This window comes from Symphalangus syndactylus, chromosome 2 (assembly GCF_028878055.3).
Source record: "Symphalangus syndactylus isolate Jambi chromosome 2, NHGRI_mSymSyn1-v2.1_pri, whole genome shotgun sequence".
Taxonomy (NCBI): Eukaryota; Metazoa; Chordata; class Mammalia; order Primates; family Hylobatidae; genus Symphalangus; species Symphalangus syndactylus.
Genome location: NC_072424.2, coordinates 145,799,445 through 145,811,872, shown reverse-complemented (window position 1 = coordinate 145,811,872; position 12,428 = coordinate 145,799,445). Strand labels below are relative to the sequence as shown.

The 12,428-nt window shown below is 48.7% G+C and overlaps 1 protein-coding gene across 2 annotated transcripts in view; it reads right to left on the bottom strand.

Moving 5' to 3' along the window:
• SMOC2 (SPARC related modular calcium binding 2) overlaps positions 1-12,428 on the bottom strand; it is a 217,072-nt gene that overhangs the window by 113,053 nt on the left and 91,591 nt on the right. For both annotated transcript variants that reach the window (XM_055269689.2, XM_055269690.2), the window contains exon 5: positions 1,210-1,257. In XM_055269689.2, the coding sequence (XP_055125664.1) occupies positions 1,210-1,257 (48 nt within the window). The remainder of the gene's footprint in view (positions 1-1,209; positions 1,258-12,428) is intronic.

Here is a 12,428-nt window from a genome sequence, read left to right as displayed (position 1 = left end):
CCCCTTCCAGGAAGCCGGTCCTGCCTCATCCTTGGCAGGCACATTTACTCTCATGCCAGCTTGTCCCTCCAACATGTCTGTGTCCTAGTAATACAGAACTCTTCTTGCAAAGGATCTTCCAGGGCAGGGATGGGCCCCACCACAGTTTCCACACATGCAGAAGGGATTAGTTGAATATAACTCCGATACTTTTTTTTTTTTTTTTGAGACAGAGTCTCACTCTGTCGCCCAGGCTGGAGTGCAGTGGCGTGATCTCGGCTCACTGCAACCTCCATCTCCTGGGCTCAAGCAACTCTCCTGCCTCAGCCTCCTGAGTACCTGGGATTATAGGCATGCGCCACCACACCTAGTTAATTTTTGTATTTTTAGTAGAGATGGCATTTCACCATGTTGGCCAGGCTGGTCTCAAAACTCCTGACCTCAGATGATCTGCCTGCCTCAGCCTGGTCTGTCTTTATATGATTTTTGTTTGTTACTGGTTCATTAAACTGTAACCTACACTAGAAAAGAAAAGTACCTAAAATTTTGGTACTAAAATATTTCTTCTCATCTTGAAAACAACATCTGACTTTCAAGGCTGATGTAAGAGAAAAGCAGAAATCTGTCCTGGTACTGAAGGGTGTTGGCCGGGGCAAGGGCAGAGAAGAGGATGGAGACTTTCCCAGAAGGGTTGTGGTGGGCATGTGACAGACCCCACAGACCCCGAAACAGGACCTGCAGGCTGCAACATGATGTTTAAGGTTAAGAGTTCTGTTCAGCTCTTGTTTGTACCAGTCTCAGAGGCAGGGATTGCTGTAGATAGAAAAACTGTCCCTCTTCCTCCTTGTAGGGAGGAGTTGAGGCATCTTTATCAAGGGTCCTCAAGAACTGCAATGGTCTAGAATCCCACAGGGAGCCAAAAGACTGAGCCTCAGCCCTCTCTCCACAGTCACAGACTGGGAGGCTCCAGGGGGTCCTAACAGCATCTGCTGATGGTCCCGAAACAAGCCACAGAGCACAGGCCCAACACCAGCGACCCCAGCGGAGCACAGGCCGGACAGAGCTGGTGATCGTGAGTGAATGGCATTGCTGAATGAATAAAGAAGTAACAAACTGGTTCGGCTCTCATCATCATCACTAGTGGATGTTTCAACTTTAACTTGAGAAGTTATTTCACGGGATAAGTTAGATGTTACATATCATCATAGACATTTATTCTAAGATAGTTACCTGTTTTTCCTGTGCCTTCGCGTTGGGGTAACTTTTCATTTACGGAACCTAAAAGAGGAAAATAAGGAGTGAAATGAAATTATTTTGGACTCTTGAATGGTCATCACAAATTAGGTTATGCACATATTTTTGCTCCATTTTGACTAATTTGCCATGCTTTGGCATGTTCTACTTAAATTCTGTAAACTGTCTAGTACCCTGACGGGACACTGTCACCTAAACACTCAGACCCTGGACTCAGAAACAAAAGATTAGTTTCTACTTCTGGCGCTAAGGGGTTGCACATGTATTTAAGACCTTAAAACCCAATATATTAGTCTCTTCACCTGAAAAATGTCATCATAGCCATAACATACATACCCATGTTGGGGTACTGAAGTGAATTAGGTAAAAACAGAAACGTTTTTAAAATCTTAAGACATTACACAACCAAAGATAACTAAAAACCCTGATTTCAGCTTGATTCTGATTTATAGAGGAGAATGGCGAGGAACTACCTTTTGGTAGAGTATTGAAAATCTACTAACTAATGTGTGACCAAGTTTGAATGTTTACATGATGCTGAAAGATGTATATTACAAATAGAAAGTGTAGTTCTTTCTCTTCCAACAGATTGAAGCCACTATATGGATCCACTTCCCCTTCATCATTAGAATACCTACTCAAGAAATAAAACTAGTTATTCTCAGAGTTTATTGGCAGTTGAATATTCTGTTTAGAATTAACTTGGAAATCCCATAGCCATACACATGCCCAGTAAAACTCCTCAGCAGAAACATCTTAGAACTTGAAATTATTTGTTTTTGTTTTCTTTTTTCAATTTTGAATATGGCAGAAATACAGACCAACATTCACATTAAAAATATAGCTTATGACATTTTGAGGATGTTTATCTTATTTTTGGGAAATGCAATAGTAATGTGGCAGGAAATTTACAAGCAATTCATTGGATGGCAGAGAAAACGAAGTAACTTCGAGGCACCATCCATCCTCTGGCACTCTTGGCGGACGCTGCCTCGAGGTCGCAGTGCCCAGACACCCCTAAACACATGTCAACAGTTCCCATGAAGGAACACAGCTCGGCCATCCCAAACCCTCCTCTGTAACAGGTACTCATCAGACAATGCTGACTTCAGGAAAGCTGAATGAGGATTTACACAGGAATGTTCTCAGCGGTTTCCCTGCAGGCTGCATATCTAAAAATAACTAAATAGTACGCGTTTGGGAATTTAGTGTCCCCAGGGGATAAAAAGGACTACAATTCTCCTGGTTCATCTGTCAAAGCCAGCCTTTCTCTCTTTCCCAGCTGTTACTGTTACCATTTGGTTACATATTTGGTTACTATTGTTTCCACGCCTTGCAATACAAGGTTTTTCTTGGTAAGAATCCCCTAGGATACAAAGCTAACCTCACTGTGTGGCCACCTCCTGAAGCTCTCAAAATCCTCCTTTGCTTGTTTCTCCCTTCTGGACCATCTCTTTACAAATCCACATTTCTTAAAGAGCTTAAGCTTCTTAGTCATCAGTTTATTTTTATCATGTGTTCCCGAAAGAGGCAAAAAGTATTTTCTACTTTTGACGGGAAATGATCATATTTTGATAATATTTCTGAATATTTCTGTGCAGGTTTTAATATGGTAAGGAAAATGTAAATATGCTAATAATTAGAATATCTTCCATGAGAGAGTTTCTTAATTTAAATAAGAAAATATTTTGCACTGTACAGACAGAGCGGTACAGACTGCAAATTCAAAATTTGGTGAGCGGCTGAGGTCAGAATCCAACATTTAAATATTCTCTACCCTCAGGCAGCCTCTGTCTCTGAGCTAACCAGCACTGTGGCTTTCTCATCAGGCCCCTGCATTCAATCAGTGTTTACTTAAATAAATCCACACAAAATTAATTTCATCTTGTTCTTCATATGGAAGAGATAATTTTAAGACAGAACCAAGTGTCCCTTGATAACCTGCTCTGTGATTCATGACTCAAATATTTTACAAAATAGAAATTGGAGGAGATCCTGATAGTGCATTGACTTCACCTTTTAACTACCTTGGGACGAAAAGATGACGCCCAACCTTCCTGCCCCTGCCTTCCTGTAAGATCCTGGCCTCCACGATGGGAAAATAGCTCCACATATTTCCACAGGCCAGCAGAGCCATGCAAACACACAAATCCAGACCCAAGAAAGCAACTCTGATGCTGTCATTACATTTTTCTGGAGATAAGGATTTGCTGAACTTCCAAGTGTTTATAACAAGCAAGATTGCAGGCTGTACTTGCAGAAAGGGGGCTGAGAAAGAAGGGTTGACTGATACGTACACTGTCTGCAGTCAGTGAATACCTTTGTGAACCCTGGGCTGGAGGCTGGACCTTAAGGATCTGCTTGCTGTTCACAGACACAAAGAGGTTGCTAAGTGATCCACCTCAGCCTTGGATTCCAAAGGACACATCTGAATTGCTCCCATTTGTGAGATCCCATCCCATCTAAATGCTATTCTAAAGGGGTGGGTTTTGAAGTAATGGGGATATGAATTTCTGGTGGAAGAAACCACAAAGTACAATGTGAGGAAACGTCCCTGGCTTAAGGGAGGAGTAATAGCTGTTAAATCTTGTACCTCTAAGCACTTGGTTCAAATCCAGCTGCTCTCAGCATTAACAACGTGTTGCCAGAACAGCCCAGTGGAGGGAATGGTGTTATGCTGATGGAGCCAGTGGTTTGCATAAGCTCCTTCCAGACACCCTTCCCACATGAGTGAGGAGAGGGAGGTCTGTGGCACAGACGTGAGAGGGCTGAGGGGGCAGCTCCCTGCAGGGAGTCCTCCTTCAGAGCAGCTAAACAAGCCTGCGGCTCACCCCTTCCGAGAACTTCACATCCAGGGGGCAGGTTTACAGCATCAGATGAGGGAGGCGAGAGAAAAAGAAAAGAGAACAGCAAGGGCTGCGTTCTCTGGTATAAACAGCGTCTCTGTGCTATCGGGCTTTTCTCAAGGTTCCTGCCCTCCCATCCTCTCATCGGGACAACATGAGGGTGACAGGAAAGAGGGTGCCAATTTCTGAGGATGTGGCGCTGCAGGGAGAAGACAGGGCATGGGCAGCAGAACAAATGTCCCTCGCTCCTAGCTCCGTGCCCCTGGCGAGGCACCTTCACCACTCGAAACCTCTGTTTCTTCATCTCTGCAGTGGGCAGTGTGGTGAAAACCCACCAAGTCCAGCTGAATGGACCCAGCAGAGCAACCCATACATAGGAGTGCATGACGGACATTCACCAAAGATGAATGGACCTAGCAGAGCAACCCACACATAGGAGTGCATGACGCACGTTCACCAAAGATGTGCTGTGTGCACCATCGGAAGCTGCCTCTCCACGTGCTCTGTTGGACACGCAGCTGGGGAGAGGTCTCCTCCAGAAGAGCAATGCTCCCCACTCAGACCAAGCCGTCCAAAACACAGCAGCCTCTAGGAGGGCACCAACTGGCCTGCGGCCCTCAGGCCCTCGCCGCCATCACCTTACGTGCATTCATTCATTCCTGGGCTCACCCCCTCATACACACCCATCATGTGTCCACAGGAAACAATGTCAGGGACGCAGCACTACACACTTTAGTCCAATTTGGGGAGGCAGGCATTAAACAGAATTTACTCAAGCAATGTCTATTGCAACTGTGTACACAGCTGATGTCTATATAGCTCTTACTGTGTGCCAATCCCTATGTCCTTCACAGACTTGAAGTCATTTAATGTAGATGCCAGCCCTGCAAGGTGGGACTGCCATCATGCCCGTTATACAGACAAGGAAAGTGAGACCAGAGGGGTAAGTAACTGGCCCAGGGCCACTTAGGAAGTGGCAGAGCCAGGATCCAGGGCCTGCTTTTTTAGCCCTCAGGAGAGCTGACTTTGAGCAGAAAGTCCTCTCTGAGGAAGAGTGAAGGGGTGAGTAGGCATGGGCCAGAAAAAATGGGCGAGTGGACTGGGAGGGCCAGGAGACCACGCACAGGCCGGCAGAGAGCAGCACACAGCCCGTCCGCCACCACAGGGACGCGCAGCTGCTCCGGATGCTGGAAGTGCCCCTGCAAGCCCCACCTGTTAGGAGAGTTCTGTCCCCACTGGGCGTGCCCACCTGGCAGGGCTCTCTCAGGCCGGAGCCTGCTGGAGCCGGTGTGGAGGGCCTGAGCCCACTGTCCTGGAACCCGGACACCATGCACAGTGTGGCCTGTGAGGCTTGTGGGCTCTGGTTGGCATCAGATCCATGATTTGATCTCAGGACCCTGCCCAGTTATGAACAGACCAAGGGGTGGTGAGAAGGGTGGAAAAGGGTGGTGTGTGAAATGGTGCAGTGGGACGGAGCCACCTGTCTGGTCGCTGGCATGGAGATGCCCTTGGAGTCGGAGTTCACAAAAGCCGTCCAGCCCCGTGGGGATTCTCTGTCAGTGGCAGCTCAAACAGGTGCCTCTCTGGCTAGACAAGAGATGGTTTTCTACACACAGTGACTTCCATGTTTATAAATAAAATTTAAGTTTTTTCACCTAAGAATATATAAAATCAGGGGAGGAAATAGAGAAGCCATCTACATTTTTTGCAATCTCATGCTGCAGTCAGCATGAAGACTGAGAGGGGACATGCAGGCATTTCGTGTGGCCGTCCAGGTCCCATCAGTGTCAGGCAGAACGAGCCACAGTTATTGAGCACTGCCCAAAGCGAAAGGAGGAAGTGACTCAGTCCACTGGTGGTTTTCCTGAGTTGACTGCTGGCGTCCCTGCACCACCTGGGATGAGACAACAGAAAACCTGACCCCGGGGCTCATCTTTGCTGCTGAGGACTCCAGGGATGTGGTCAGCAGCCCTCTCCTCTAAAGGGTCTTTTTATCTGCACCAAAACACCTGCTTCTGCAGGGGTCACCCCACTCCCCCAGATTCCAGCAGGGGTCAACCCACTTCCCCAGATTCCAGCAGGGGTCACCCTACTCCCCCAGATTCCAGCAGGGGTCACCCTACTCCCCCAGATTCCAGCAGGGGTCACCCCACTTCCCCAGATTCCAGCAGGGGTCACCCCACTCCCCAGATTCCAGCAGGGGTCACCCCACTCCCCCACATTCCAGCAGGGGTCACCCCACTCCCCAGATTCCAGCAGGGGTCACCCCACTCCCCCACATTCCAGCAGGGGTCGCCCCACTCCCCAGATTCCAGGAGGGGTCACCCTAGTCCCCCAGATTCCAGCAGGGGTCACCCCACTCCCCAGATTCCAGCAGGGGTCACCCCCACTCCCCCACATTCCAGCAGGGGTCACCCCACTTCCCATATTCCAGCAGGGGTCACCCCACTTCCCCAGATTCCAGCAGGGGTCACTCCACTCCCCCAGATTCCAGCAGGGGTCACCCCACTCCCCCACATTCCAGCAGAGGTCACCCCACTCCCCCAGATTCCAGCAGGGGTCACCCCACTTCCCAGATTCCAGCAAGGGTCACCCCACTTCCCCAGAGTCCAACAGGGGTCACCCCACTCCCCCACATTCCAGCAGGGGTCACCCCACTTCCCAGATTCCAGCAGGGGTCGCCCCACTTTCCCAGATTCCAGCAGGGGTCACCCCACTCCCCCAGATTCCAGCAGGGGTCACCCCACTCCCCCACATTCCAGCAGGGGTCACCCCACTTCCCAGATTCCAGCAGGGGTCACCCCACTTCCCCAGATTCCAGCAGGGGTCACCCCACTCCCCCAGATTCCAGCAGGGGTTACCCCACTCCCCCAGATTCCAGCAGAGCTCACCCCACTCCCCAGATTCTAGGGTGAGGAAGTGCCTCCGGGCTTCCCTGCCATGTCACACAGGTGGGCTTGGGAAGGCTGAGAACCTGTCCCCAGGTGCCCCTCTGAAGGCAGGGGAGGTGAACTCCAGGCCAGGCCCTTTACCCTTCATGCTGACAGAACTGCATCCATCCACTCTGTGGGCTCCTCTACACTCCTTAGATTGCAACAGACTGGCCGTGGCAGGGAGGGCGTCCTCCTAGAGGACCCAGGGCACATGTCTCTTGGACCCAGGGCAGCGGTCCTGTGTTCTTAGGGGCTCCAGGCCTGTGAGAAGCCAACCAGACACTCGGCCTCCTGGGATGAGTCCTAGTGAAGAACAGAACGTGCTTCTTACAGCCTGCAGAGCACTGTATTAGGATAGATACTGCTCTTCCTAAATAGGACCAGCTTTCAGCTAAGCAAGTGCTTCTCACAGCCTGCAGAGTGCTGTATTAGGATGAACACTGCTCTCTCTAGATAGGACCGGCTTACAGCTAAGCAAGTGCTTCTCAAGCCTGCAGATTGCTGTTATTAGGATGAACACTGCTGTCTCTAGATAGGACCGGCTTTCAGCTAAGAAATAGACAAGGCCTTTGGACCAGTTGGGGTCTCCTTGGCATGAGCCAGAATCCCGGCACTGGCCGGCCGAGCGAGGTGACCACGGGCTCGTCTCTCCTGCCCTCTGAGAGCTGCCACCTTCATTTTCACTCTTGTCCTGACACTGGCAGGAGCCCCAACCCTGCCGCCCCGACTCTGCCAGGGTTTATACCCTAGGCTTCAGACACACACAACACCTGTCCTCTGCAGTCCTGCTGCCAGAACTCAGGGAATGCCTGTGCTCTATCCGACTTCACCGGGTCCCATCCTTGAGCCTCACCGTGGCCACAGGTTGGGGCCAAGCAGGACTTGCACGCACTCCTTGTTGGGGGCATCCTGGAGGAGGGACAGCACGGCCCAGGTCCACAGTACCCCCAGGGGTGGCACAGCCCCGGTCCACACTGCCCTTAGCTCCTCCCACCTCATCTCCCCTCTCTCCACACTGAGCCCCGGGGAGGCTTAGTGGAGAAGTAATTTGCACAGGAGGAAAATCACCTATTTTCTATTTTCCTGAGTGCCCATGGCCAAATAATCCTCAAGACGACATGACTGGAAGCGGTAGGACCTCCTACCTGTCTCATCCCAGGGAGGCCCTGGGTCACCTTGAGGCTGAGCTTCACCCCCTGGCCCATGCGGGACATTCAGAGTCACAGGCGCCATGCCCTGGGACCCACCCACCTCCTTACCCGCCAGCTCCTGTCAGCCTCTGAAGGCGCTGCTCCCAAGTACTCCTCCTTCCTCTCAGCCTTGAGCTGCATGGCCAGGCCAGGACCCCAAGCAGGCAAGATGTCCCTTACCCGGGATCAGGAGGGGCGCTGGCAGCCACGGGCTCCCCCACTGGCCCCGTGACCATCCTAGGATCCCGTGTTGGGATAGTCATGGATGGCTGCCCTGTGGGCCTGTGTTCCTCTGGAGTGAGGCCCCTCACCTCAACCCAGGGCTTGGAGTGTGGGGCCAGCCACGAGCACCAGCGCTGCTTGGAAACTCGGCAGAAAGCAAACTTTGACCACACTGCAGACCTGCCAGGCCAGAAACTCCAGGAGCCGGCACAGCCTAGGCCCCTCAGGCCCTCCGAGTGAGGCTGGCACACGTGAAAATTCGAGCCAGAATCCAGACAGAACGGCCGGGCCCCTGTGCCGTGAAGCTTCATGGCTGCTGCATTGTTCCTCATGTGTCCCCACAGCTCATGCGTCTCCCTCCCATCTTCCCCCGGCGGCGCCCCTGTGCGGTGAAGCTGCTTGGCTGCTGCGTTATTCGTCGTGTCCCCAGGATCACTGTCACTGCGCATGCGCCTCCCTCCCATCCTCCCCCGGCGGCGCAGCCTCTCTTCCTGCCATCCTCACCTCCAGCTCAACCTCAGTTTTGCCACTTCGGCGTTTCTGTGGATGAAGAAACCAAACGCAATCCATTTGTTTTTGCTCAGTGAACCTTTATGTTATTTATGGACTTGGAGAAGGGTTTCGGTGGACTTTGTGGCACCGGCTTTTATGCTTCCTGGGTCTTTTTCTATCCTAGTGATTCTGCCTTTAAACAGTTAGGATTCCTGATTTGAGGTGCATCTGATAAAAGGAATGTTCTGAATTTACTGATTTCTGATTTGACATCCTGATTCAATGGCAGGAGAAAAATGTCTGAGTACAGCTGTATCACTCTTGCTAAAAGGCCACACAACATTTTAATCGTTTCATAAATCTTTGCAACATTTAACTGTTGTAGCTGCATATAGTGAAAACAGGTGCTGTAAAATAATTAGCATTTGTCCAAAACATAATTAGAAGAAAAAATAACATACTTGTTTTTATATACATAAAATATCTCTGGAGGCCGGGCACGGTGGCTCCTGCCTGTAATCCCAGCACTTTGGAGGCCGAGGTGAGCGGATCACAAGGTCAGGAGATTGAGACCATCCTGGCTAACACGGTGAAACCCCGTCTCTACTAAAAATACAAAACATTGGCCGGGCGTGGTGGCGGGTACCTATAGTCCCAGCTACTCAGGAGGCTGAGGCAGGAGAATCGCTTGAACCCAGGAGGTGGAGGTTGCAGTGAGCCGAGATTGCGCCACTGCACTCCAGCCTGGGCGACAGAGTCAGACTCCATTTCAAAAATAAATAAATAAATAATTAATTAAAAATAAAATCTCTAGAAGCACACAGCCATTATTCTTTAAATAGAGCTATACAAATTGGGGCCATTTACTTCCAAAGACCTCTTGATTTCTTTGGGAACATTTTATTAACTATTAGAAAATAGGAGAGAAAAGCCACTTGTAGATGAGGTGCAACAAAGGGCTATTTTACAGGATACTGTTTTCAACTCATGTGAGGCTCCGGTACAAATTAGCTGCCAAATTAAATGTACACTAAAGTACAACAGAGAAGCAGATTATAAAAAAACACAAGTATTAGACACCAGAAAGTATTTTTTGCTGAGGTTAAAAGTAATAAATATTTTTCCTGAATAGAAAAAGTTACACGAAAGTATTGTCTATCAGAATAGTTGTGAATAACTCAACATAAAGTCCAACTTTAAAAAGAAAAGTGAAGCAGAGGAAAGGCTGGGCCCAGATGGGAGCTTCAGCCCCAAGGGCCTCTGGAGTCATCACCCAGGGAAGGGCCAGGGCGGGACGCAGGGGAACCTGACTTCCAGTCCGGGTCCTGGCAGACGCAGGGACCCCCCACTCTTCCCAAGCCAGCCTGAAGCCGCTTGTCAGACTAAACCTACACCCTGTGGTCTTTATCTTTAACATTTTACTTATTATTATGTTTTTAAATTCAGTATCATTTGAATACTTTCAGAATTCAATCTGAATCTTTTATTGAAAATTTTACAAATCCTGTGTTGGCTGTATCAAATTACTATTTTATCTCATCATGGATGTAAAATAAATGTCCTTGATACTATAAAAGGTGTTATAAATTTATGTGTTACAGAGTAAATGTAACATATTTTTCTCTGAAAAAAATCACAAGTTTTTAATCATTCTAAATTTTTAAATTTTTATTTTTTGTAGAGATGGTGGGGGGGTCTCACTTTTGCTGCGCGGGCTGGTCTCAAACTCCTGGGCTCAAGTGATCCCCCTGCCTCAGCCTCCCACAGTGCTGGAATTACAAGCATGAGCCACCACTCCCTGCCTACAAGTATTTTAAACAGATAAAATTCAGATTTATATTTGATATTGTGGCTTGATTGCTGAAGTGACCACCGCTCACTGTTTTCACGGCCATCTAGAAAGAGGCCTCAATTTTCAGTGCATTTCCTACTTCTCCTTAAGGTTGTTTGTTTTCACATTTTCTTTTACATTTCTTTCAATAGTATTGAAATATTTTACTTTAATAACTTTCACTTTTCAAGAAAAGACTTATGAAGGCTAAAGAAAAAGCCATTTTGAGGTGGAGACAAACAGCAAGCTGGATTCTCTCCAAGGCACAAGCTCTCCAGGTCAAGCCGAGCCACTGCACACTGGCCCTGAATGATTTCTACCAGGAAGCGCTTCAGAGACATTGGAGACCAAACGCAGCTGCCTCGTTGATCTCAGGATTTGGGAATTTAATTATTCTTGGTGATCCTTTCAAGTCCTTCAGCTATGTAGGGTCCTTAACTTAGTGCCAGGGAAATTCATATGAAAAATTTAAAATTCAGTTAGCTTTGGCTTATGAAGTGTATTTTTTTCTGAAGTCATTTCGGATACTACTACAAACATGGAATTCCACCATTTCAGATGGAGGACAAGACTTTAGGCCTTGCAGAAAAATGCAGAAGTTATAGTTAAATTAATGTATATCATGTACTGAAAGTGATTCATGAGACTCCAAGATCATCCATCATTTATAACAGGGCCTTCCCCAAACTCAGATTTTGAAATCTCTGGGATGTGCATCCACAGTGAAGATGGGCGCATAGTCATGTTCAGACCGCAGAGAGGAAATTCCTAGAGCAGGGAGGAAATTCAGACTGCAGGGAGGAAATTCCTAGAGCAGGGAGGAAATCCAGACTGCAGGGAGGAAATTCCTAGAGCAGGGAGGAAATCCAGACGGCAGAGAGGAAATTCCTAGAGCAGGGAGGAAATCCAGACGGCAGAGAGGAAATTCCTAGAGCAGGGAGGAAATCCAGACCTCAGAGAGGAAATTCCTAGAGCAGGGAGGAAATCCAGACCGCAGAGAGGAAATTCCTAGAGCAGGGAGGAAATTCAGACCGCAGAGAGGAAATTCCTAGAGCAGGGAGGAAATTCAGACCCCAGAGAGGCAATTCCTAGAGCAGGGAGGAAATCCAGACCGCGGAGAGGCAATTCCTAGAGCAGGGAGGAAATCCAGACCGCGGAGAGGCAATTCCTAGAGCAGGGCGGAAATTCAGACCGCGGAGAGGAAATTCCTAGAGCAGGGAGGAAATTTAGACCACAGAGAGGCAATTCCTAGAGAAGGCCACTGACCTACTCCTGCCTGTCACAGGTATCACACAGACTTTAGTAATTAAAACCAAATTATAAATTTGCATGTTACAGAGCTTGTTAGGAAATAAATGGGAAGAAACAGATGTCTTCTGCCCATGCTATGGGAAAGGACTCCTTCGACGCCAGACACAGCTGTGTCAGGTGGAACAGGAAGATGTCCACTCTGTCGGAAGAGGCCTATGGCTGCAGTGTATGAGGCCTGGTCCCTACTTTAGAAGGCAGGGGTGGACTGCGGGTCTCAAGATGGGCACCAGCTACTGCACATGGGCTGTGTCTATCCCTCTTCTCTAACTCGAAACCTGTAGCTTCCTTCAAACACATAACTCCAACCAAGCTATATATGAAGATTCTTTGAATATTGTAATATTAAAAAATCTTGCATGTAGGTTCAGCT